A 23,921-nucleotide genomic window follows, 5' to 3' on the forward strand; every position below is an offset into this window, starting at 1 on the left:
CTCTACCTCGATGATTTGAGCGAGGGTGACATTCCAAAGTGTCACCCCAGCTTTCTTTCTTTCTTTCTTTCTTTCTTTCTTTCTTTCTTTCTTTCTTTCTTTCTTTCTTTCTTTCTTTCTTTCTTTCTTTCTTTCTATATATGATCTCTTCGTACCACAATGATGACATATGTTGTCGGAAAACACGTTGGACGAAACGAAATGGCAGCTGCGGGCAAGCGAGTTTACAACCATCTGTGATGACATTCAACGACGCGCCGCTCGGCGTCACATATGCTGTCCCGCGCTTTTGTGCGACGCTTCTTCCGCTCGAGAATGATGCAGAATGTTGAACGTGAAACGCGGAAACGAGTCGACATTTGTCGTTCTTGAAATGAATACGTACAAAATGGGAAGAATTAATTCTGCAGAGATTTATGAAAATCAACCACGCAGAGACACGTTCAACAGCTATATGGCAACAGTCATCTGTCACCTTGCGGTACAGGTAGCAGTGTTCCCAGAACTTGCTTTTCGAATGCAGTTGCTATAGGGAATTTATTAAATTCATGCGTAGGGTAGCAAACCGGAAATTCCCCTCTGGTTGACCTTCCCCTTTATTCTATATCTCCCTTCTTTTTTTTTTTTTTCATGTCAGAGAGATAGCAGCATTTAACTCCGGTGCTAGACGTCACAGTGCAACGGAGATACACGAGCGCAGACGAAACGATAAAGAAAGCAAGAAGTTTATAGCCTCGCGATGTTACGATATAGCGCGCCGTCCATTCGGTGCAATTAATACAGCTTCTCCTATTAGGGATGTTTGATACACCGCCGACTTGCCCGGATGGAGGTCGGCAAGTCGGACGATCGGACATTGCACGAAAGCAACGAAGAGTGGCTGTATGTCGATGCAAGGGCCAAATCCACAAAGTTTTTCGTTCGTAATAACTGTTTCCCATGATTGGCAGGCCGTTCTCGCTAATGGGTATGTCCAACATCACAATTCGCTGACAACTGCTCTAGGAACCGTTATACAGTGCAAGAACTAGTCACGAGCCATTGGCCGGCCAGCTTCACTAATAACATGTCCGTCAACACGATTGGCTGACGGCTGCTCTAACGAACAGTTCTAGCGTAAGTGCTTATATTTTTTTATTCATTCAGGGCCCGTTTTTAAACACATATACAAAAAAAAAAGAAACAAGGAAATGAAAGCTGTTACGAAGGAAAAGCTTTGTGAATACGGCCTCCAGGCGACAATTCCCAAAACCTTTCGTTCGTATTAACGGTTTGTTATTGGCCGACCGCGTTCGGTAATATGTTTGCTGATAGAACTTACTAGCGCATGTTTTTTAACGAACCGATCTATCGCGAAACTGGGCCAGTTTTCACGAATAGGTCTTACGCTAGAATTGTTCGCAAAAGAAAATTTCAGCCAATCTTGACGCTGGACATATTATTAGCGAAGGCCAATGGCAAAGATCGCTTACGAGCCAGAAGCTTCGGGATTGCGGCGCCTGCTTAGCAAATACGGGCGCTGGGGCTGAATTCACGAAGCTCTCCGTTCGTTAGAACTTTTAGTCATTATTGACCAGTCACGCCGTCCAGTCACCGGTACGACTGGGCGGCGACCGTTCTTACAAACCGTTCCGTACCACAAGAAGTGCTGCATGAAGTAAGTTTCAATGAGATTCGGTGAGCACGAGTGTCGATCTGCAAAAAAGAGCGGACGCACCGATCTTGCCGTTCCTTTTCCAGCGTCCAAGGTGCCTCTGTGAATTCAGACTTGGGTCTCCGGTTCCTGTTCGCGCGAAGAAGAAAGGAAACAATGTAAGAGACGGCTCATTATCCACGGCCTTCCTCTCTGGAGGGTTTATTGTCTGGTTATAGTTGGTATACGTGTAGTAAGACACAGGCATTAGGACGACAACAGCTCACACGAATGGGACAAGAAAGGGAGAAAAACCTATGACCGCGGCCCACTGGCGATGAATGTATATGTATACACATTCTCTCGCAACTTGCCGTGGGCGACTTGTGTTTGTTCAGCTGGGGCTTCTCCTTTCCGTCGTCTCTTTGCTCTTCAATTCGCTCCTCGCGTGCGCGAGAATCGTAGAGACGACATAACAAAAAAGGCCTAGCACGGCATTACCTGACACCATGCCGCGTAGGCCGCGAGCGCTGCTGGCAGAATGGCGGCGAGGCGCGAGAACGAACGGGAGGGTCCTCGTGGGCGCCGCAGTAGAGGTGACTCGCACGCACTGAGGTCTGACGACACCGCCCTCAGACGCGCACTAGCACGCGTACGGGCGCACGTTTCACGGCATTGAAAATGATTGAGCAGACGCCCATTTGTCTGGCCGCTTTAAGGCCACGTCACAGAGACAATAGACGGGCCACGACATTCCTCATCCCGGGAATAGAAAGAAAGAACCGAAAAACCGAGATCCGCGAGGCAAATAAAGATATAACTAAAGAAGACAAGGAAAGTTGCAAGCCCGCTGTCGCTCGAACGTGCACGTACACGCAACTAGTGACTCGTCACTTTTGACTCGTTCGACAGGCGCGCACGTTTCGCCGAACGGACTCAGAAGACTGCTCGTTCATGTGTGCTCCCGGAGGCCCGTTTCTAAGGCGTGCCCTGCAGCGGCGCAAGTTTATTTAGAGCAGTTGGTAACTAAAAGAAGTGCCATCTTCCACAATAGCACTGAAGACAGGGGCAAGCGAAAGAACGCAGACATGAGCAGCGCGTGTCTGTGTTCTTCCGCTAGGCTCTGTCTTAAGTGGTGCTGTTGAAGGTGGATCGTTACCAACTTGCCCAATTTGCAATCCTAAAAAGAGGTGTCCTCATTCAACAATTGTGCTTAACCGTCACACCTTGACGATCAGCAAGTGCATCGAAGCACTCAAGGTCTACGTAGGGAACGCTACAAAATATGAGCCTCGGGCTGTATTTTGTAACGATCGAGTTCATTTACGGCGTGAGAAAGTGTAGCCCTCGAAGCAGCATATACCAGCCGCAACCTGTTGTACAGTTTTCAGACAGCGAGGCTGCCATGCAATTGGTACAACGCAGTTTGGCCCTACAGACTATTCAACGTACTATACGTTAAGCACTATTAAAGAATCACGCAGAATGTGTTTTACCATCGTTATTCAGTGGCTACCCTCACACCTCGACATAGCAGGCAACGAGCTGCTGACAGTCTTGCGCGCACAACGTTTGCATTCAGACCAACAAAGAAACCTCCTCAGCACACAAAAACAGCGATGAGGCAGGCTGTCTTAGGCAGTTTTCGTTTGTTGTTGTCTTCACCGCACCAACCTTGTGTGACTGTGGGATTACACAGCCGCCTCTATCGCATCCGCACAGGGTCAGCGCAAACTAAAGCGTGACCGTGCAAGTCAATACTCAGCGCGTCAGCGTCATGTGTGCAGTGTCAAACTCATAGTGCATGCATCGATCATTATTTGTTGGAGTGCCCCGAGTTTGATCAACACCCCCGAGATAGCACAGGCCTACACACTCCGATCCATGACGTCATGCTACCTGGCCCGAAATTTCCATTGCCAAGGCTGGCGTGACGAAAGCGGTGACGTCAAAATGACTGTTGCTTACGCGGGAGCATCCCCATTAGATCCATTAGATTCTATGGCAGTCGGGCCAGGTAGCATGACGTCATGGATCACTCGGAGTGCGTAGGCCTTGTGCTATCTAGGTGGTTTTGAACGAGAAGAAAGGGAACTGAGGGACCCGATTTTTCTTATTCACATAAGAAGCCAACAAACAATGACACCAAGGACAACATACGGGAAATTAATTGTACTTACTAATTGAATTAAAGAAATGATAAATTAATGTAAATGAAAATGGATGAAAAAATAAAACATTGGTGTTGGTTTGACATAGAACGCAAAACTGGAAAGATGGACTCAACATAGACCTTTTCGCTGTTTACAAACATGCGCCCTGGACGGCTTCCGGTTTCGCTCAATGCGCTAAATATAGCGAGCTAAAAAGGCAATGGCGGTGATATAGATTAGCAGGGCCGCGATTTTGTAGCGATGCCTTCCGCTCGATTATATGCCACTCTTATCACCAACCGTTCACGGCCGGCTGATCGCTTTGATAACGCGGGCGGGACATCGCTCTGACCACTGACAAAGCGCGAAAAGTGCGAAAAGGAATATCATCGGAAAAGTCATTGCTACAAAATCGCGGCCCAGGAGTGCGCTTTGTGATCCGGCACAGTAGACTGATAAGGCCCGTGGCCGGAAGTTTCTTGGGAGCGCACTATCGCTGCTGTTATCGCGCGAGCGAAATCGTCTATAGATGGCCCCTCACACAAGCGCAATGGACATTTTCTTTTTCCCGTGAGGACACTGGATATTCAGGAGGGAGGTGTTTCTCCGCGATATAGAACTGGACTGTGAATGGTGAATGGTATGGTGTGAATGGTATGGCTGGTCTATCAGGGCCAAGTGGAATGGATGACGCGCGGCATGTTTCCCCCTGTTTCAAATCCGCCCTAACCGCTATAGTCTTCCCGGTATGTATTGTGACGAGCTTCAGTCTTTATCGCGCATGATAAGTGGCGCTCGGGCGGAGCAATTGCCGGCAGCTCTAGCAAGGCTATAGGGCCCGCCTGCAGCAAGCAACTCTCCTCCTCCATCCTTTTCACCCTTCCTCATTGGTTCGCATGCCGCCGCGTCACCGTTATCGTTGGTATCGCCCACTCCATGCCACGCGTGATCAAAACAAGAAACAATCGAACTTGAAATAGGAACGCTACAATATGCGGGATCTCTGGTCTCATTATGTTCGACTGTGAGTTGAGGCACAAGAGAAGATCGACTACGCCAGAAAGTAGCTCAAGCGATGGCTGGTGCGGCCAGAAGAATGCACACAGTTTACAGGATGTCGAAGCAGCACGGGAAGTCTAAGAAACCGGTATATATATATATATATATATATATATATATATATATATATATATATATATATTGTGCTTTAATTTTGTGCTTTAATGCATAAAGCGACGTTTTGTTAAGAACTTAATTGGAACGCCAATGCATTTCTCCGCAAAGTTCGGGAATTAATATCTCGAAACTGGTGTCATCCCGAGAATTCGTTCCAAGTGGATCCTCCTTGCGAACTCCGCTGCTACAATTTGTAAATTGAAATATGGGCCATCAGGTCATTAGGTAAAAACTTAATTAGTGAATTTTTGTTAATTAGTCGATTATGCATCTCAATTTTTTGTGAAAATAATGTCCGCCTCTTCGAGTAGACCACCTCATTAACTAGAATTGTCCTATCTGCCACAGACAACCTTTAAGAATTTTTGAAAGTGTTCGCTGAAACACCCTGTATATATATATATATATATATATATATATATATATATATATATATATATATATATATATGCGCGCTGTGACCACATTTCTGATCTGAAGCATTCAGTCCTCAATGGGATGAGAATAAAGATGAAGCAGAGAGAGAGTGAGAGAAAGGCGGGGAGAGAGAGAGAGGCATGGGGTATGAGCCCGTATGGCTATCCTGGGGGGGGGGGGATATTCTGTAAAAGTCCACCTAATGAACTGTCCATTTCGGCTGTCGACGATTAGCTCCAGGTGCACGAGCGAGAAGGAGCCAGCCTAGGAGCCAGTCAGTCTCCTTCTCGTTCGTGCAGCTGGATCCGAGCCAATCAGCGACAGCCGAAATGAACAGTCCACCAGGTGGACTCTTACAGAATACCTCTCCAGCACTGGGGGAAGGGAACTGAAAAGTTATCCCGTAACGGAGGGAGTCAGTCGAGTAGTCTTAGCAGGCTTGAGGTTGAGCGACCGGGGGATGTACCACCTGCACTCGTTCGTTGTTTTTGCTCCCAGTTGAGAATGACGATATTGGTGCACCACACGTGTTTCCGTATGTGACAGAAGTGTGTGACAGAAGATTCTTCTGAAGACATGGATGGATAAGGATGCTACAACACAGAAGGCGATGCCTGTACAGCAGGACATGGCTCGCAATGCCAGGAACAGCGAAGTCCGGGCTTTACGAGAACGTGCCTGTAACTGCTGGTCTCGCGACAGTAGTCCCACGTCCAGACGCAAGTGCATAGCCCGGAGTCGTACCCGAAAAAGAGGTAAACAATGAAATATTTTACTGCAAATTGCACACTCGAGGCCTAAAAAAAAAAAAGAAAAAGTAAAAGAAAGAAAGAGAGAAGAAGAAAAAATAAGGGAAAGGAAAAGAGTGGTGGAAATCACGGAATAACAGGTGAACTGCGCTTGCGTGAGTTTCAGGCCCTGACTTGGGAAGATTACATGTGACCGTTCTGATGAGTGCTACTGTTCCAACTAATCCACATATTTATTCCCCAGTTTCGTAGCGTGTTTCGAACTGATGCAACACTACTTGGTATGAAATTAATCAGACTAATGGTCGTCCTGCGACAGTATATACTCTTCGCTTTGAAACTAACAAATTGATAAAAATAATAAATAGATAACCATGAAACGGACACTGAAGGAAAATCATATCAGAGTAATGCATTACACTTATATAACAGCAAAAGTTTTGCAGCGCTCAAAGGATTAGTGAGCCAGAAGACCACTTAATGGTACAAAAAGGAGAAATATTAAGTTAAGCTGGATTGGTGCAAACCTGGAATTCTGAGCAAATATGTTTCACCATGATCGAAGACTTGATAAGCAAAAAAAGAAAAAAAAACATAAAATGAAAAAGAAAAAGAAAAACAAAGAAAGAAGGAAAGAAAGAAGCTATGTACGAGTGGCGAGACCACCTGAAGTTTCCACACCAGCGTCAGAGTAGCTGGCTAGAGCACGCGAGCTCAGGGTAACTTCTCCGTATTTCCCGTAAATACGATGTCCCTCTTGTTCATTGGTTGTCATGAAATAAGGAATACCCCGCACTTTAAAAGAACCAAAGGCGCAGCCAGTTTTCAAAACTTTTTCTGCACCAATATAAGCAGCCAAAATCCAAACCACGTCATTGATGATAAGGCGCTCCTAATAACAATGCGAAGCACATAGCGCTCCCCGCATACGTTTACCGGCAAAGATTGCTGTTGCGCGGCGACGGCAGCTTGCGACGTGGGGAGTGACGTCACTAGCCTTTCGTATATAAAAGAAGCAGCCTAGCAACTGATTTCATTGTTGTTGGCAGCACCGCTATGGGTAGGCAACGCAGAGCTATAGGATTCCCGAGGAGCAGCGTGAATACGAGGAGCGGCAAAGGGAAAAAGAAACGGCAATACGAGCAGTGGCGGCGTGCTGTCAAAACTACCTTTACTCCCATTACTACCATTACTCTAAAGCAATAAAGTATTGCATGCCCCCCCTAAACAGTTTTAGTGGTGGTTTTCAACATCTTCACTGGACATCCACTTTCGCAGGGCAAGGAAGGCGACTTAATTTTTTTTTTCTTCCTTGAAGCAATCAACCCTCCCCTTCCAAGTGAATGGACATATACTTTACAAAGTGCGCAAATGCTGGCCGATTAAATAAAGGACTGTGTTTTGCGTGCGGCAAATGGGGGAAACTCAACCTTGCAATAAGTGTTGTATATATTATTATTTAGTTTGCTTTTTCAAAGTGAAGGACTTCATCCTCGAAAAGACCGCGAGATCGAGCACACCACGCATGCGTGGCGACTCGAGTTATGGTGTCACTGCAGTGACACCATAACTGCCACGACTTGTAGGAGAGCCATTGGCTGGCGAGGGTTAAAGTCCCTATATATATAAGAAAAGCACCGCCATCCTTTGATAAACGCCGCTTCTCTCTCTCCCGTATCTCCGATTGGACGATGATAGCGCGCGCTTTTCACTTTATATTTTCTTTTTTTCCGCCTCAGAGCCATGTTGAAAGTCCTCTGCGCAGCCGCAGTCGCCGGCGGCGGCGGCGGCGCGCGCCCGGCCTGAAGCTTCAACGTGGACTTTCTAGGGGCGCCACCGTCGACTTGGCTTTCGCAAGCAAAAAGTAAAGAAAAAAAGCAAGCGCTTTAGGAGAGGAGGCGGCGGAGGAAAGAGTAGATGGCGGTACTTTTTTTATATAGGGACTTTAGCGAGGGTGGGTGTGTTACGCCCTGAATTGTTGCTGTTTTGTTTGCTAAGAAACCATGTCGAACCCCCTGATGGACACGACAAGAGGACGAATCACGTCGTGTTTAAGGCAACACGAGTGTGTTATTCATCAGTTATTGTTCACAGAAATGTCAATCTGCACGTGCCGCTTTGATGCGTGCATATTTCGCATGTTTCCACCGAGTTTAGTAATTACAAGGGGAAACTAATAAAACATAAGGCAGGAAGCTATTAGTTTACTGAGCACGCGTTGTATACTATAGCGCCATGCTTAAAGCGCTCCCTGCAGTGCCGCAAAAATTGTAGAAAAAAAAAAACGGGTTTCTGCGGGACGGGGCAAAGGCGATGCATTTATCGAGCTCTCTGATGCATGATGAGGCTAATGAATAGACCATGTATTACTTGTAAAGGTGGATATAGTAAATGGGGACACCTGACGTTGCGAAAATCAGAAAACCACTGTACTCTCACGAAAATATAGCTCTTGCACTATCCTCGGTGAACGTATAGACCTACACCATGTTTATAAACAGCGGTAGGCACCGTCGATATATTTTAGGCCTTATAGCGACGTCGCGTAGGCTCCGCCCACGTACGCCGCCCCCGCAAGCTTGCACGCGCGGATGGCGCTTTTTTTTTTTTTTTTAATAGGGCGGGGGTGGGGTGTGCTAAAACTACGATTTCATTATGAAGCAAACGGTAGTGGGGGCGCCGGATTAATTTTGACTACGTGAGGTTCTTTAATGGTGCACGTTCTTGCATTTCGCCCCCATCGGGATTTGGCCGAACGAGACGCTAGGCCTAGCTCGCACCGCCGCAGTGACGGCCGACAGCACTTGCGACCTGGCCTGCAGCTCATCATAGTGCGCCTATTGTTGAAAGCACTATTAATGTGAGCTTAAATGAATTGGTTTCCTCGGTGTCTTTGGTGCGAATAGCAAACAAAACGTAGTACTTCCAAGCCAGCCGAACCGCCTCGCTGAGACGGCCGGTGCTTGGTTTCCGTCTGTGAGACGATATGACGTCGGATCGCATGCTCCCGATCGCGCCAGTGGTTTAGTGCTGGGTGCTGCTTTACGAAACACGCGCAAATTCCAGGTATTCTTTTCTATTAAGAACTATTTCATGTTAAAACAAGCTGCAGCCGATTTCTATATACGGTGCCGTGAGCGGCGATATATAGAAGCGATCGCCTCGGTGATTGGACCGGCGAGGTAGCGGCCCTGTATACGGCGACGCCGCCGCAATCTGAGCTGTTGGCCGCGGCCGTCCGATCGCTCCAACTCTCTACTAACACTGTACGTTTTATTTTGCGCTCGAAATTTAAGTGACACGTTCAAAATCAAAAAAAGATGGCTGACTAATGGAGTAGCACACGAGGAATAAGGATTATAAACAGGGATAAGGTGCCTCAGAAAGGCTGGCCAACGTTTCGATAGGAGGACCTATCTTCGTCAAAGGCGGCCTCGTCATCCTCGGCGGGTTAGTTTTAAAGGGTTAGTGGAGTGACGTCACGTCGATGTCCGCTGTGGCTGTCTGTAAAGGGAGAAACTGAAAAGAAAATGAGCGCCGGCGCTTGACTGGCTAGGCGCGGTTTCTAAGACCAGGGGACAAGAGCGGGTGTATATATATATATTGTCACGTAGTAGTGACGGTAGAGAAAACAGTCACAAAACTGTGTATGACAAAACTGGTTGTTTATTGGGCGAACCTGTGCCCACAAAAGCAAGCTACACTCAAAGCACAACGATAGCGGCGAACACAGTCGGCGATCGTCGAAAATCTGATCAGCGGCGAAACGCGTCGGCTTTTATACCTGAGTCATCGAAGGTTCCAGATTAATCCCTGATGCCCGCGTGTCTTCCAGAAAGTTCTAGACAATTCGCGTCGCTCATACAATCAGATTACATGGGCGTCGGTGACCACAGACGACGGATAGAAGCATTGATAACGTCCGAGAAGCTTCCAATGCAGGCGCGTCCTGCGCCGAGCGATAACGTTTAACATTTGTCAGCCAGTGTGGAAAGCGGCTACCGATGAAAGATAAACATGTGTGAGTGTCAATACCCTCCCCTTAAAAAGCATCGTCCCGATGCTACAAACAAACACGAAAGCGAAAACAAAACCATGCGTAATAAACAAAATAACAAAAAACAATAACAAAGTAACAAAGTACCTAAGTTTGTCAGCGGGCGTAGAAAGGCTTAAGACGCACCACGTGGATGACTTCAGGTCGTGCCCGGCGCCGCTGTGATTGCGAAATGCCGTCTGGCACGACCTCATAGTCCAGTGCGCCAATACGTCGGGTGATCTTATATGGTCCGAAATAGCGACGTAACAGCTTCTCGCTAAGTCCTCGTCGGCGTATCGGAGTCCAGACCCAAACACGGTCACCGGGCTGGTACTCGACGTAGCGTCGTCGAAGGTTGTAGTGTCGGCTGTCGGTCCTCTGCTGGTTCTTGATGCGCAGGCGGGCGAGCTGTCGACCTTCTTCGGCACGCTGCAAATAGGTGGCAACGTCGAGATTTTCTTCGTCGGTGACGTCCGGTAGCATGGCGTCAAGCGTCGTTGCCGGGTTCCTTCCGTAGACCAGGTTGAACGGCGCCATGTGCGTCGTTTCTTGCACGGCCGTGTTGTATGCGAAGGTCACGTACGGAAGGATGGCATCCCACGTCTTGTGTTCGACGTCGACGTACATTGCCAGCATGTCGGCGATGGTCTTATTTAGGCGCTCGGTGAGGCCATTCGTCTGCGGGTGGTAGGCGGTGGTCCGGCGATGGCTTGTGTGGCTGTATCGCAGGATGGCTTGAGTTAGTTCTGCCGTAAAGGCAGTACCTCTGTCGGTGATGAGGACTTCTGGGGCACCGTGACGCAGGAGGATGTTCTCAACGAAGAATCGGGCTACCTCGGCAGCACTGCCTTTGGGCAAGGCTTTTGTTTCGGCGTAGCGGGTGAGGTAGTCCGTAGCTACGACGATCCATTTATTCCCGGACGTCGACGTCGGAAAAGGCCCCAGTAAGTCCATCCCAATCTGCTGGAACGGTCGGCGAGGTGGCTCGATCGGCTGTAGAAGTCCGGCTGGCCTTGTCGGCGGTGTTTTGCGTCGCTGACAGTCTCGGCATGTCCTTACGTAATGGGCGACGTCGGCAGAGAGGCGAGGCCAGTAGTATTTTTCTTGTATCCTTGCGAGCGTGCGGGAAAAACCGAGGTGTCCAGCCGTTGGGTCGTCATGGAGAGCTTGCAGAACCTCTGGACGCAATGCTGAGGGTACCACGAGGAGGTAGTTGGCTCGGAGAGGCGAGAAGTTCTTCTTTAGGAGAATGTCGTTTTGCAAGAAAAACGACGCCAATCCTCGCCTGAACACCTTCGGCACAAGTGACGGTCTTGCCTTCCAGGTAATCTACAAGGTTCCTTAGTTCCGGGTCGGCTCGCTGTTGTTCGGCGAATTCGTCGGCACTGATGGGTCCCAAGAAAGTGTCGTCATCCTGGTCATCCTGTGGCGGCGGTTCGACGGGGGCGCGAGACAAGCAGTCGGCGTCAGAGTGCTTTCGCCCGGACTTGTAAACGACGGTGATGTCGAATTCTTGAAGTCTCAGACTCCATCGTGCGAGGCGACCTGAAGGATCCTTCAAGTTAGCTAGCCAACACAAGGCGTGGTGGTCGCTCACAACTTTAAAGGGCCTGCCATAGAGGTAGGGGCGAAACTTTGATGTAGCCCAGATGATGGCGAGGCACTCCTTTTCTGTTGTGGAATAATTTGCTTCCGCCTTCGATAGCGACCGGCTAGCGTAACTTACAACCCTTTCTAGTCCATCAGTCCTCTGCACAAGCACGGCGCCGAGTCCTACGCCGCTTGCGTCGGTGTGGACTTCGGTATCGGCATTTTCGTCGAAATGCGCAAGGATGGGCGGCGATTGTAGGCGTCGCTTCAGTTCTTCAAATGCTTCGATTTGCGGCATCTCCCACTTGAACTCGACGTCGGCCTTCGTGAGGTACGTCAGTGGCTCGGCGATCCGTGAAAAATCCTTGACGAAGCGCCTGTAATAGGCGCACAGTCCCAGAAATCTACGCACTGCCTTCTTGTCAGCGGGCAGAGGAAAGTTGGAGATGGCCGCAGTTTTCTGAGGGTCGGGGCGCACTCCAGACTTGTTGATGACGTGGCCCAAAAACAAGAGCTCCTCATATGCGAAGCGGCACTTTTCTGGCTTTAACGTGAGTCCGGAGGTTTTGATTGCTTGAAGAACTGTTTCAAGGCGCCGCAGGTGTTCTTCGAAGCTTGAGGCAAACACAACGACGTCGTCCAAATAGACGAGGCAAGTCTGCCACTTCAAGCCTGCCAGTACTGTATCCATGACGCGTTGGAAAGTCGCAGGTGCCGAGCAAAGACCAAACGGCATGACCTTGAACTCGAACAGTCCGTCTGGTGTTATAAAGGCCGTCTTCTCCCGGTCCCTCTCGTCGACTTCGATTTGCCAGTAGCCGGTTTTGAGGTCCATCGACGAAAAATACTTTGCGTTGTATAGTCGATCCAAGGCGTCGTCAATCCGTGGAAGGGGGTATACGTCCTTCTTCGTGACCTTGTTGAGGCGACGATAATCGACGCAGAAACGTAGGGTTCCATCCTTCTTCTTCACTAACACCACGGGGGACGCCCACGGACTCTTGGACGGCTGGATGATGTCGTCGCGTAGCATTTCGTCGACTTGTTGCCTTATGGCCTCGCGTTCGCGTGCCGAAACTCGGTACGGGCTCTGACGCAGTGGGCGGACATTTTCGTCGGTTATGATTCGGTGCTTGGCGACAGGGGTTTGTCGAACTTTTGACGACGACGAGAAGCAATCCTTGTATTGCAGGAGCAGAGCTTTTAGTTGTTCTTTCTTATGCCTGGGAAGGTTCTGATTAACGTTGAAAGTTGCTTCAGGTATTATAGTCGTCGTTGCGGGTGCACTGGAATCCGTGAAGGCGAAAGCACTGCTGGCTTGTACTATTTCGTCGATGTAGGCAACCGTGGTGCCTTTGTTAATGTGCTTGTATTCGGGGCTGAAGTTCGTGAGCATCACCGTTGCTTTCCCTGCACGTAGCTCAGCTATGCCTCTAGCGACGCAAATTTCACGGTACAGCAGTAAGTGATGATCGCCCTCGATGACGCCCTCCATGTCTGCAGGCACTTCCGTACCGACGGAAATCATTACGCTGGAGTGAGGCGGAACGGTGACTTGTTCTTCAAGCACATTCAAGGCATGGTAACTGATGCATGTATCCGGCGGTATCGCTTTGTGTGTTGAAAGCGTTATCGACTTGGACCTTAAGTCGATGACTGCACCATGTTGGTGTAGAAAGTCCATGCCTAGGATGACGTCCCTGGAGCAGTGCTGCAGGATTACGAAGCTCGCCGGGTAAGTGCGGTTGTTTACCGTGACTCGCGCTGTGCAGATTCCAGCCGGCGTTATTAGGTGACCTCCCGCTGTCCGTATATCGGGTCCTTGCCAGGCCGTCTGCACCTTCTTTAACTTGGCGGCGAACGCGCCACTGAAAACTGAATAGTCGGCGCCAGTGTCGACGAGAGCGGTGACGTTATGACCATCGATGAGCACGTCTAGATCGGTAGACCGGCGTCTGGCGTTGCGGTTAATTCGTGGCGTCGGATCACGGCTGCGTCGGCTTGCTCTGCTGCTGCTACGTCGCGTCGGAAGGTCTTCGTTCGGCGGCGATGTGCTGTCAAGGCTGTTGCTAGGCGGCGTGCTGATATCTCGTCGTGATGATTCGCGAATCGTCGTCGTCGTCGGCGGCGGAGGATCTTCGGCATTGCGTCGTACAGCAACCGCACCTCCATCGGTTGCTGCTTTTAGTTTCCCGGGTATGGGCTGGGAGATCGGCCCCGGGTTGGGCCGGCATACAGGCGGCGATGCGGCGAGATGTAGCGGCCTGGTGACGGCGAGCGTGAGGGCCGTCGTGGTTGCCACTGGGCTCCGGCAAGGTAGTCGGCGATGTCACGTGGTCGCTCGCCAAGCTGTGGACGTGGCGCGTTGACGGCGAACCCTCGTAGGCCCATCTCGCGGTATGGGCATCGGCGGTAGACATGGCCGGCTTCCCCGCAGTGATAGCAGAGCGGGCGGTGGTCGGGGGCGCGCCAAATGTCCGTCTTCCGCTGGGAGCTGCGCTGGGCGACGGGCGGGCGTGCTGGCGGCGGCGGCGGTGGACGACGGAACTGCGGCGTTACGGGGCCCTGGCGCGAGCGCGGAGGGGGGCCTTGACGACGGGCGACGGCGGCGTAGGTCATCGCTTGCGGCTGTGGTTGAGGCGATACCGGAACTTCTGGCACTTCTAGTGATCGCTGAACCTCTTCTTTAACTATGTCAGCGATTGAAGTCACCTGAGGATGCGATCTTGGGAATAATTTCTGTAGTTCTTCCCGTACAACCGCTCTGATCGTCTCGTGCAGGTCGTCGGCGCCTAGAGCTTGAGCTTCGGCGTAGTTTGTCAGTGCACGGCGGTTGTATTGCCTGGCTCGCATTTCAAGGGTCTTCTCGATGGTTGTGGCCTCCGAAACAAATTCTGCCACAGTCTTGGGCGGGTTGCGCATCAATCCAGTGAATAGATGCTCTTTGACGCCCCGCATCAAGAACCGAACTTTCTTTTCCTCTGACATATCGGGGTCGGCGTGGCGGAAGAGGCGAGTCATCTCCTCCGTGAAGATTGCGATGTTCTCGTTCGGCAATTGCACTCTGGTTTCTAATAAAACTTCGGCCCTTTCTTTTCGCACGACATTCGTGAAAGTCCTCATGAAGTTCTCACGAAATAGGTCCCACGTCACCAGGGTGGTCTCTCTGTTCTCAAACCAGGTCCGAGCAGCATCATCTAATGAAAAATACACATGGCGCAGCTTGTCGTCGTCGCTCCATTTGTTGAACGTCGCGGTCCTCTCGTATGTCTCCAGCCAGGTTTCAGGGTCTTCAGCCGATGATCCACGAAAAGTCGGTGGCTCCCGAGGTTGCTGCAGCAGGATGGGGGACGCTGGTGCTGCCATTTTGGTCGTTGACTTGGCCTTGATTGCAGTGGTCTTTTCGGGAAGAAGTCCGAACTCCGGCACAAGTCCTTGCTGCCTACGGCTAGCTCGCTGGTCCTTGGCGACGTTGGTCTCGTTCTCCGGTTTCGGGCTTGGGTCGCGGCTTTGCGGGGGCGTTCGGTGCATGAACGAACTAGCACCTCCACCAGATGTCACGTAGTAGTGACGGTAGAGAAAACAGTCACAAAACTGTGTATGACGAAACTGGTTGTTTATTGGGCGAACCTGTGCCCACAAAAGCAAGCTACACTCAAAGCACAACGATAGCGGCGAACACAGTCGGCGATCGTCGAAAATCTGATCAGCGGCGAAACGCGTCGGCTTTTATACCTGAGTCATCGAAGGTTCCAGATTAATCCCTGATGCCCGCGTGTCTTCCAGAAAGTTCTAGACAATTCGCGTCGCTCATACAATCAGATTACATGGGCGTCGGTGACCACAGACGACGGATAGAAGCATTGATAACGTCCGAGAAGCTTCCAATGCAGGCGCGTCCTGCGCCGAGCGATAACGTTTAACATTTGTCAGCCAATGTTGAAAGCGGCTACCGGTGAAAGATAAACATGTGTACGTGTCAATATAATAGCAAGCAATGGTCCCATACAAAATAGTTTATTTGCTCTTGTTTACATTCGGAATTGCCCCCCCCCCCCCCCCCCCAAAAAAAAAATACTGCATCACACACTTGATAAAGACAACACACAAAACAAAGAAAAAGACCACAACAAGAATGTTTTAGCCATGACAAGCAACGTGTAAAGTAAAATTGGCTCTTGCGAAGCGGCCCAGGCGCATGCATTATTCTTATACAGTAAGGTAAACAGGCTTCACAAAACGCTCGAGCAGTGCCAAGTGAAACGTTTGTGGGTTGATACTGGTGAGCCACAGATAACAAACTCTGTGCTTTAAACTGATCGTGTTGCGAGTGACTTGTGGAAAATTACGTGTTGGAAGTAATGCACCTGCTCTATCGCAAGCGACGGATGCTAAAACAAGCGGGTGGCCTCACGGTAAACGGACGCCACGGCTCCTATTAAGCCCGTTTCACATGGTGCGAATTTGCAGTGCGTTTTTCGCAGATGCGATTTCCAATTTGCAATCCCGTTTCACATGGATCTACGGCAGCTGCGTTTTTCGCATACTCGTTAAGCATTCTGACTAGCGATGACATATGAGCAAGCCGCCTCCTGTTGGTCGTCTGTTTCCACCGCTACAGTGGCTACCACCACATCTGCGTTTTTCGCAGAGAAGTTCAGCACGCCGAACATCGAAAAAACGCACGCACGAAGGGTCCAGCGGCCTATTTCCCGCAGCTTCGAATTCGCACGTGCGAATTCGCAGTCAAAATCGCACCATGTGAAACGAGCTTTATATGCTACTCGTGGAAAATACACCCACCAACGGCTGGCCAACAATGTTCTTAACGCAAGGAACAGTAAAATTATTTCCGCATACAAAAGGAAACACCTACCGCAAAAGCGAGGCGATGCGTTGAAAGGCGCGGTGGGGTGGGCGTAACCAGCGGCACATGACCGGCGCAGCATCAACGTCTCTATAGAAACGGGATGCGTGGACGTAACCCGGTGGACGGATGATAAGCTGTCTACCTTTGAGGTGAAGTGGAAGCGGACATCGCTACGCCGTCTGGCGGGTGGTCAGACCATTACTTGCTCGGCCGCGAATCGGCTCGAGTGTCCGGTCTTTAGCATGCGTATGTTTCTCTATGGCCGACTGGCGCGCGTCACTTGCGGTTCGGATTTAATCGCTGCTGTGTCTACTGGGATGCTCTCCGAAGCGTTTATTCCGCGGCAGCTGTGAGGTCTCCCACGCAAGCACGCTTGAGAAAACGAACCAAAGGAACAAAAAAATGCATCGTTATGCAGCAAAACGGTCCGAACGTTTCTAGTCTGTGCACAACGTATGCGCAAACACACACGCCGAATCAGCAGAAATAACTTTAATGCATGTCGAAAACATAAATCGAAAACATTTCACTTTAGCGATCATAACGCTTCGATATTCCCACACGTGAGCAGTCTTAAGTGTCTCTGCTGAATTTGTTCATGTTGCTCTACAATTTTCTTTCACACTTTTCATGTATTTATCATAATTGAGAAGTTGAATAATTAACAGTAATTGTCTAACTAGACGGCATTCAAAAAAATATTCTGACTGTCTGCAAGCGACGGCAAACAACTATAAGTTGATTCTCTCCAGCTGCGTAGCCACTTGCATATTTGTAATGTTTGGCCCAAGTTAAGTGTAACACCCTTTATATCGCCAGAGGGAGCTTGTGTGCCTGGAAGCAAAAAAAATAAAAGCACTCGGAGCTCCAACTAGAAACTCGCAAACGGCTATAAGGGATGAAGATGGTAACATCTATGAAGGCGATGATGCGCTGGGGTACATCACAGACGTTATCAGGCATAACTTCGGTACGAGAAAAAGCGTAGTTCAGACAACAGATCCAGCAACAACAGAGAGGCTTGAGAGGTCAAAATTCAGCATAGAAAGCTTTTATTGGAAAAAGGCAGCAGAAAATGTCCCTAACAACACGGCAGCAGGACCAGATGAAATCCCAATACAGCTAATCAAAAACCTCGGTCCAAAAAGCAAGGCACTGCTGACTAATGCCATAGAGCAAGTGATTAGAACAAAGAATATTCCCGTTGGATGGCGTGAAAGCAAGATGAATCTCATCTACAAAGGCAAAGGAGATAAGGATAAGACGAGCTCGTACAGGCCAGTTACAGTAACGTCGGTGATATATAGAATGGCAATGCAAGCCATAAAATTAGAACTGTCGAAGTGGGTGGAGGAAAACGGTGTATTGGGGGAACTACAGAATGGGTTCAGGCCAGGCAGACGCTTAGAAGACAATATGTTTGTACTAACTCTGTGCATAGAGATTTCAGTAGCTCAGAAAAGACCTTTATGGGTAGCATTTCTAGATATTAAAGGAGCTTATGACAACGTAGACAGGGAATTGTTGTGGGATATTCTTCCAAGTACAACCAAGTACAAGTGGCATGGGAAGGCCGAAAAGGAAATGAAATGGTGGGAATTCACCAAGGATTGAAGCAAGGATGCCCTCTGTCACCATTGTTGTTCACGCTTTACGTCAAGGGCATAGAAAGACGACTGGAAAACAGCGAATTAGGTTTTGATTTATCCAACATGCGTAATGGACAAATGGTGCAACAGAAGGTCCCTGGATTGATGTACGCAGACGACATTGTGCTACTAGCGGACAATAAAAAAGATTTACAGATACTTGCGAATATCTGTGGGAACGCAGCGACAAATCTGGGCCTTAAGTTTAGCACAGAGAAATCAGGGATTATGATCTTTAATGAACACACGAGTAACTTCGTGGTGTTAATTCAACAGCAAGTAATACTCATAGTGAAGCAATATAAGTACCTCGGCGTACACATAAACGAAGGAAAGAATTACTCAAGCAACCACCAAGATAATCTGAAAATAAAAGGGAAGCGGAATGCAGCATTAATGAAACACAGAGCACTGTGGGGCCACAATAAGTATGAGGTGGTGCGTGGAATCTGGAAAGGAGTAATGGTGCCAGCGCTAACATTCGCAAATGCCATTATATGCTTAAAATCGGATATATTGGCGGGTTTGGAAGTTAACCAAAGATCAGTAGGCCGGTTGGCTTTGGGAGCACACGGTAATACGACAAATGAGGCAGTGCATGGGGACATGGGTTGGGCCTCTTTTGAAGTCAGAGAAGCACAAAGCAAAATTAGTTTTGAAGAAAGGCTCAGGAACATGGATGAAAATAAATGGGCGGCTAAAGTGCACAAGTATCTCTACATGAAAAGCGTGGACACAGAATGGAGGAAGAGGTCAAGGAAGTTGGCAACCAAGTACAGGATAATCGAAACTGTAAATAGACAACCAGGGGTCATCAGAAAGAAGTGAGAGAAATAGAGACCGTGAATTGGATGCAAAGAATGGAAACGAAAAGGACAATGGAGATTTACAAGAATGAGAAGAAAGAAATTAGAAGAGAAAATATGTACGATAACACAAAGGGCAGTGGCTTGCTATTTGAGGCTCGAGCCGGTTGTCTAAGGACGAAAACATATCGGAACAAATATTCGGAACTTGATGAGACATGTGTATGCTGCAGTAAAGATCCAGAGACCACTCAGCACATCCTAATGGAGTGCGACGGGATCCACCCAGCGAGAACCGTAGGTAACGTGCAACTCCCAGAAGCGCTTGGGTTTAAAGTGGAAGGAAACATAAACAGATCAGCCGTAGAGATCAGCAAGAGACGATTAGAGTACTGGTGGAAAAAAAGCAGGGAAAAGATGGATACGACCTGATCTCTTAAAATCATAGGCAGCGGTACAAGCTAAACTTTTTGAAAAAGAAAGATAATGAGAGGGGTATACAAAAATGCTAGATAAAGAACATGTGTAGTATACCTGATTAAATCAAGCAGGCTAGGTGACTATTTGTCGCCACCCCGTTTCAAAGGGCATGCCAATAAATCATCATCATCATCAGCAAGTAAACTGCAACATTCCTGCTCCCATTTGCGAAGGGAGCTTCACCTCTGTAACTAGTAAGGAACAAAAACTGAATAACTGCATAATAGTACTTTTCGCCAGAGCTAAAAAATTAATTCGTGATTTTTTCCTAATTTACAGCCATGGTCTGTGATAAACGCGTAAAAATAGCATTCAAGGTCCACCAGCGCACCTGAAGAAATTTGGTAAGGAAAATGGTGTTTCGTTATTTAGTCATTTTCCGTTCAGTGTGCCAGGTTAGACGACGAATCCATGTGGTGCTGTTTTATTGATTGTGGATTATGGGCGTGGGTATCAAAAAGAAAATGAAACTTTTGAGATTATACAGGGTTTGTCCAAAAATTAATGTCAGTGATTATATTGTGAAGCCATTATACATCGCAGCGCGCTAGGACCGGTTGGGATTTTTTGAGGGGGAAGCTAGCTTACGCACGCGCGGTCGCTCAGTCGTCTGCGACCAACTGGAGAGCTAGGACAGGATTTTCCGTGAAACTCGTTTTCATTTCCCGTGCAATCCGTGATGCAGCGCGCGTTGGAACAAAGGATTACCATGAAGTTTTGAATGAAACTCAGCAAGTCCGCAATGGAAACTTTTTCTATGATAAAGACGGCCTTTGGTGATAATTGTTTGTCGGAACGTAAAATCTACCGGTGGCTCAAGGCCTTTTTAAAAGGTCCTGAACAGGTCAGCAGTGAAACCTGCGCTGGCAGCCGGCCATCAACGACCATCGCAGACGAAAATGTGATGCGTGTGAGAGAACTCAAACCATCGTTTGAGTGCCAGTTTAGTGGCACAGACATTAAACGTTCGAAATAGTACCGTTCACACGATCTTGAAAAATAAATTGCAGATGCGAAAAGTGTGCGCGAAGATTGTACCCAGAGTGTTAACGGACGACCAAAAGCCGAGTTGAAACGTGCCTTTGGGAAACTTTGGGAATTGTGTTTATGAATTGTTTTTATACAATGTCATCACAGGTGACGAGTGTTGCGTTTTATGAATACGACCCTGAAACAAAAGGGCAAGTGCCTTGTGGTACAAATGAGCGTCGCCTCGCCCCAAGAAGGCCAGAATGAGTAAGTCAAAGGCCTAGGCCATGCTCATCGTGTTCTTTGACATCATGGTGCTCGTCCACATGGTACAATCGCCAACGCCAAATTCTACGTGGAAGTGCTCAAGAGACTCAAACGAAGGGTTCATCGATCCCGGTCTGACATCGCGGGAGATGGGAAACTGCGCTATGACAACACGCCAGCCAACACCGCCTTCTTCGTGACCCGCTTCCTGGCCGATTCAAAGGGGCCGAATCCCTAACCGGGCTACAGTCCTGACGTGGCTCCTCCAGGCTTCTTTTTGTTTCCACGCTTGCAAACTGGCTATGAAAGGGCATGATGTCGAGACAGCTGACAAAGTCAAAGAGGCTTGCACCGAGGCTCTAAAGGAAATTCCGAAGGAGGCCTACCGTGACGCCTACAATGTTTGGAAACCTCGCCGGAAGCGATGTATCGAGGAGCCTATTTGGAAAACCTTTAACGTATTTTAGCGATCTGATCAATAAATTTTGTTTAATGTACTCACTGACATTACGTTTCGGACATACCCTGTGTCGACACAGACATACCTTTTGGTGTCGACACATTCGTAAGTGACGATAACCTGATTAAATATTTCAACTCAATATCTATTCAATCAGTGGACCGATGCGGCTTACTGGTACTTAACATATTTATAGATTACACCGGGAACGTCCAAATAGATGGATATTAAGCACTTGTGCTGTCTATGAAAGAAGTTTAGCGAGATAATCGTCCGAAATTACCTGGTGCACATCGGAAGTAACACCACTTGTCGTTCCTTCTCTGTACACAAGAAGGAAGATGGCAAATCAGTTATGCGGAAATCCGCAAGTTGGAGGAAGGTTCATGAAACGAAAAATTGACAACCACCCGTATTTGGCAGTAAAACTATCAAAGAAACCCGCACAAGTTTCTCGGAAACAAAGCTTCGTAGTATAACAAAAAGAAAAAAATCAAAGCATATCCACGAAGTGAATGATGATGAGTGGGCGAAGCACCGGGGGATCATTCGGGTAAACCACAGCTACGGACGAGAGATAAAGAGAGCGCGCGTCGGGAACGAGAGAGAAAATTACACCATCTTCTCGTAGGAGAACCCTAAGTAGTATGCGAAGCAGCCATGGGGTCGACTCAAGGTCGTTTTATCAGCTGTATAAACTTGGACATGCAGCAGCACCAGCAACGCGCAGAACTGTTGTCGAAGCCGTCGGCGTTTTGCCCGCGTTCGCACCGAACGCGCGCAAAGTGGAACCGGAACCGGAAGTGAAACCGGAACTGGAAGTGGAAGCGGAACCGGAACGCCATCTAGTGAACACTTCATAAAACTACAGGTGGCTACATACTACATCCGAGGAAGGACAGACCCACGCCCTAAGGAGCTTCGCCCCTAAATTCGTCGTGGTCCGGGGTTCAAAACATGGACCAACACATTCGCGCGGCCGTCGCTCTACCATCTGAGCTAACCAGAAGGCTAGAAGATCGCCGCGCGAGGGCGAAATAATGGCTACGGGGGCAAGAGAAAGCGTGCGGGGGAGAGCCGAGAATGACGACCGACTTTGAATCGACTCTGAAACAACATAATCGACTAATGCGCGCCGTGTTCCCTAACCCCCAACGTTGGAGGTCATGTGATCAAGGTAGCAGAACACGCCTCTCCTGCTTTATCTCGGCTGTTGCTGCGTGCAGCTGGCCACGCGGATGAGCCCCTACGTGGCCCGCACACCAAATTGTGGACGTAATCTCTGCTGGATGCATCTCGGCTAATTAGGAGCCGAGATGGCTGGTAGCTTCACGTTCCCTATGTTTCCACGCGCCTAGATTTGGAGGTCGCGTAATCTGTTCCAAACACGCGATGAAACGACTGACTGAAGAAGCATTGCTGGCGGCGCTCTCATTACACCAGTGGTGTGATGGCCAGTGCTCATGGTAATATAGGGGGATATATGTTCATGCTTGACTGTACGCACGTGTAAGTATGGCTGTTATTTATTTATTAAGTGAATGTTTACTGCAGTACATACGGCCTATGAAACTAAGAACGTTACTTCGTACAGCTGTCTTATGTTCTGCTATCGCTGTCGTGATTGACCTTTCTGATGAAAGTGTGACTTTTTGGACCCGGATCTCCTTTTAAGGAGAACAACAATGAAATGCAGCAGATCCAACAAGTTGGAATCTATATACAGCGAAGCTTGCTGTGAGTGCATAAAGAGTCGAAACACGCTCACACACACACACACACACACACACACACACACACACACACACACACACACACACACACACACACACACACACACACACACACACACACACACACACACACACACACACACACACACACACACACACACACACACACACACACACACACACACACACACACAACACACACACACACACACACACACACACACACACACACACACACACACCACCGCCACCCCAACCACATAGTGGAATGGCTCATAATTTCTTTTTGTACGGTTTCTAAGTTAGCATAATGACTGTAGATCGAAATCATTTGAACGATATTGCTGAGAAATCAAGGACGCCGCATGCCATCGACGACCTGCGGGACGAGAGACCGAGGAAGCAGCACCGGCCACCAACGAAGCATCTACGCGCCGAGGCATCGTGTCGCCCCGTATATCTGCTCCGTCGAGGCGCGCCGGTGGTGCAGCGTCGCGGCAGTGCCCTCTCCCCTCATGCAACACCTGGGGCAAGGTAGATATACCTGGTAGCGAAGCTTTCATAGAAGCCCATACGTTCAAAACATGGCAGTTCATCGGCGGTTCATGGAGCTTAGCGCCATCTGTGTGAGGAGGGAACACTTCCGGCGGAAGAAAAAAATAATGTGACGTCATGTCCGTTAAAAACAGAAGTGACGCCATTTTGTTCTCAAAGGCGCGAAATTTGTTTTCGGAGGCCTGCCATTACAGCTGCATATTCAAATGCCCCACCATACGACTTGATGGGCGTGCTTCAGCGCGGAAAGCGATGCAGGAAAACGTCAGCCGTACGGGTGTCCAAATCGCATCCCTGCACAGAACATACTTTCTTTTTAGGCCGACGAACGCTTTGGGCGGAGAGCGCTTGTCGTTTCGTCGGACGCCAAGCCCC

General features: G+C 48.9%; 1 protein-coding gene across 1 annotated transcript in view; it reads right to left on the reverse strand.

Annotated features, from left to right (window-relative positions):
* Positions 1-23,921, reverse strand: part of LOC119433926 (ataxin-1-like) — a 141,904-nt gene that overhangs the window by 117,648 nt on the left and 335 nt on the right. The window contains exon 2 of the mRNA XM_049671732.1: positions 1,718-1,783. Within this exon, the coding sequence (XP_049527689.1) occupies positions 1,718-1,783 (66 nt within the window). The remainder of the gene's footprint in view (positions 1-1,717; positions 1,784-23,921) is intronic.

Source organism: Dermacentor silvarum, chromosome 1, assembly GCF_013339745.2.
Source record: "Dermacentor silvarum isolate Dsil-2018 chromosome 1, BIME_Dsil_1.4, whole genome shotgun sequence".
NCBI lineage: Eukaryota > Metazoa > Arthropoda > Arachnida > Ixodida > Ixodidae > Dermacentor > Dermacentor silvarum.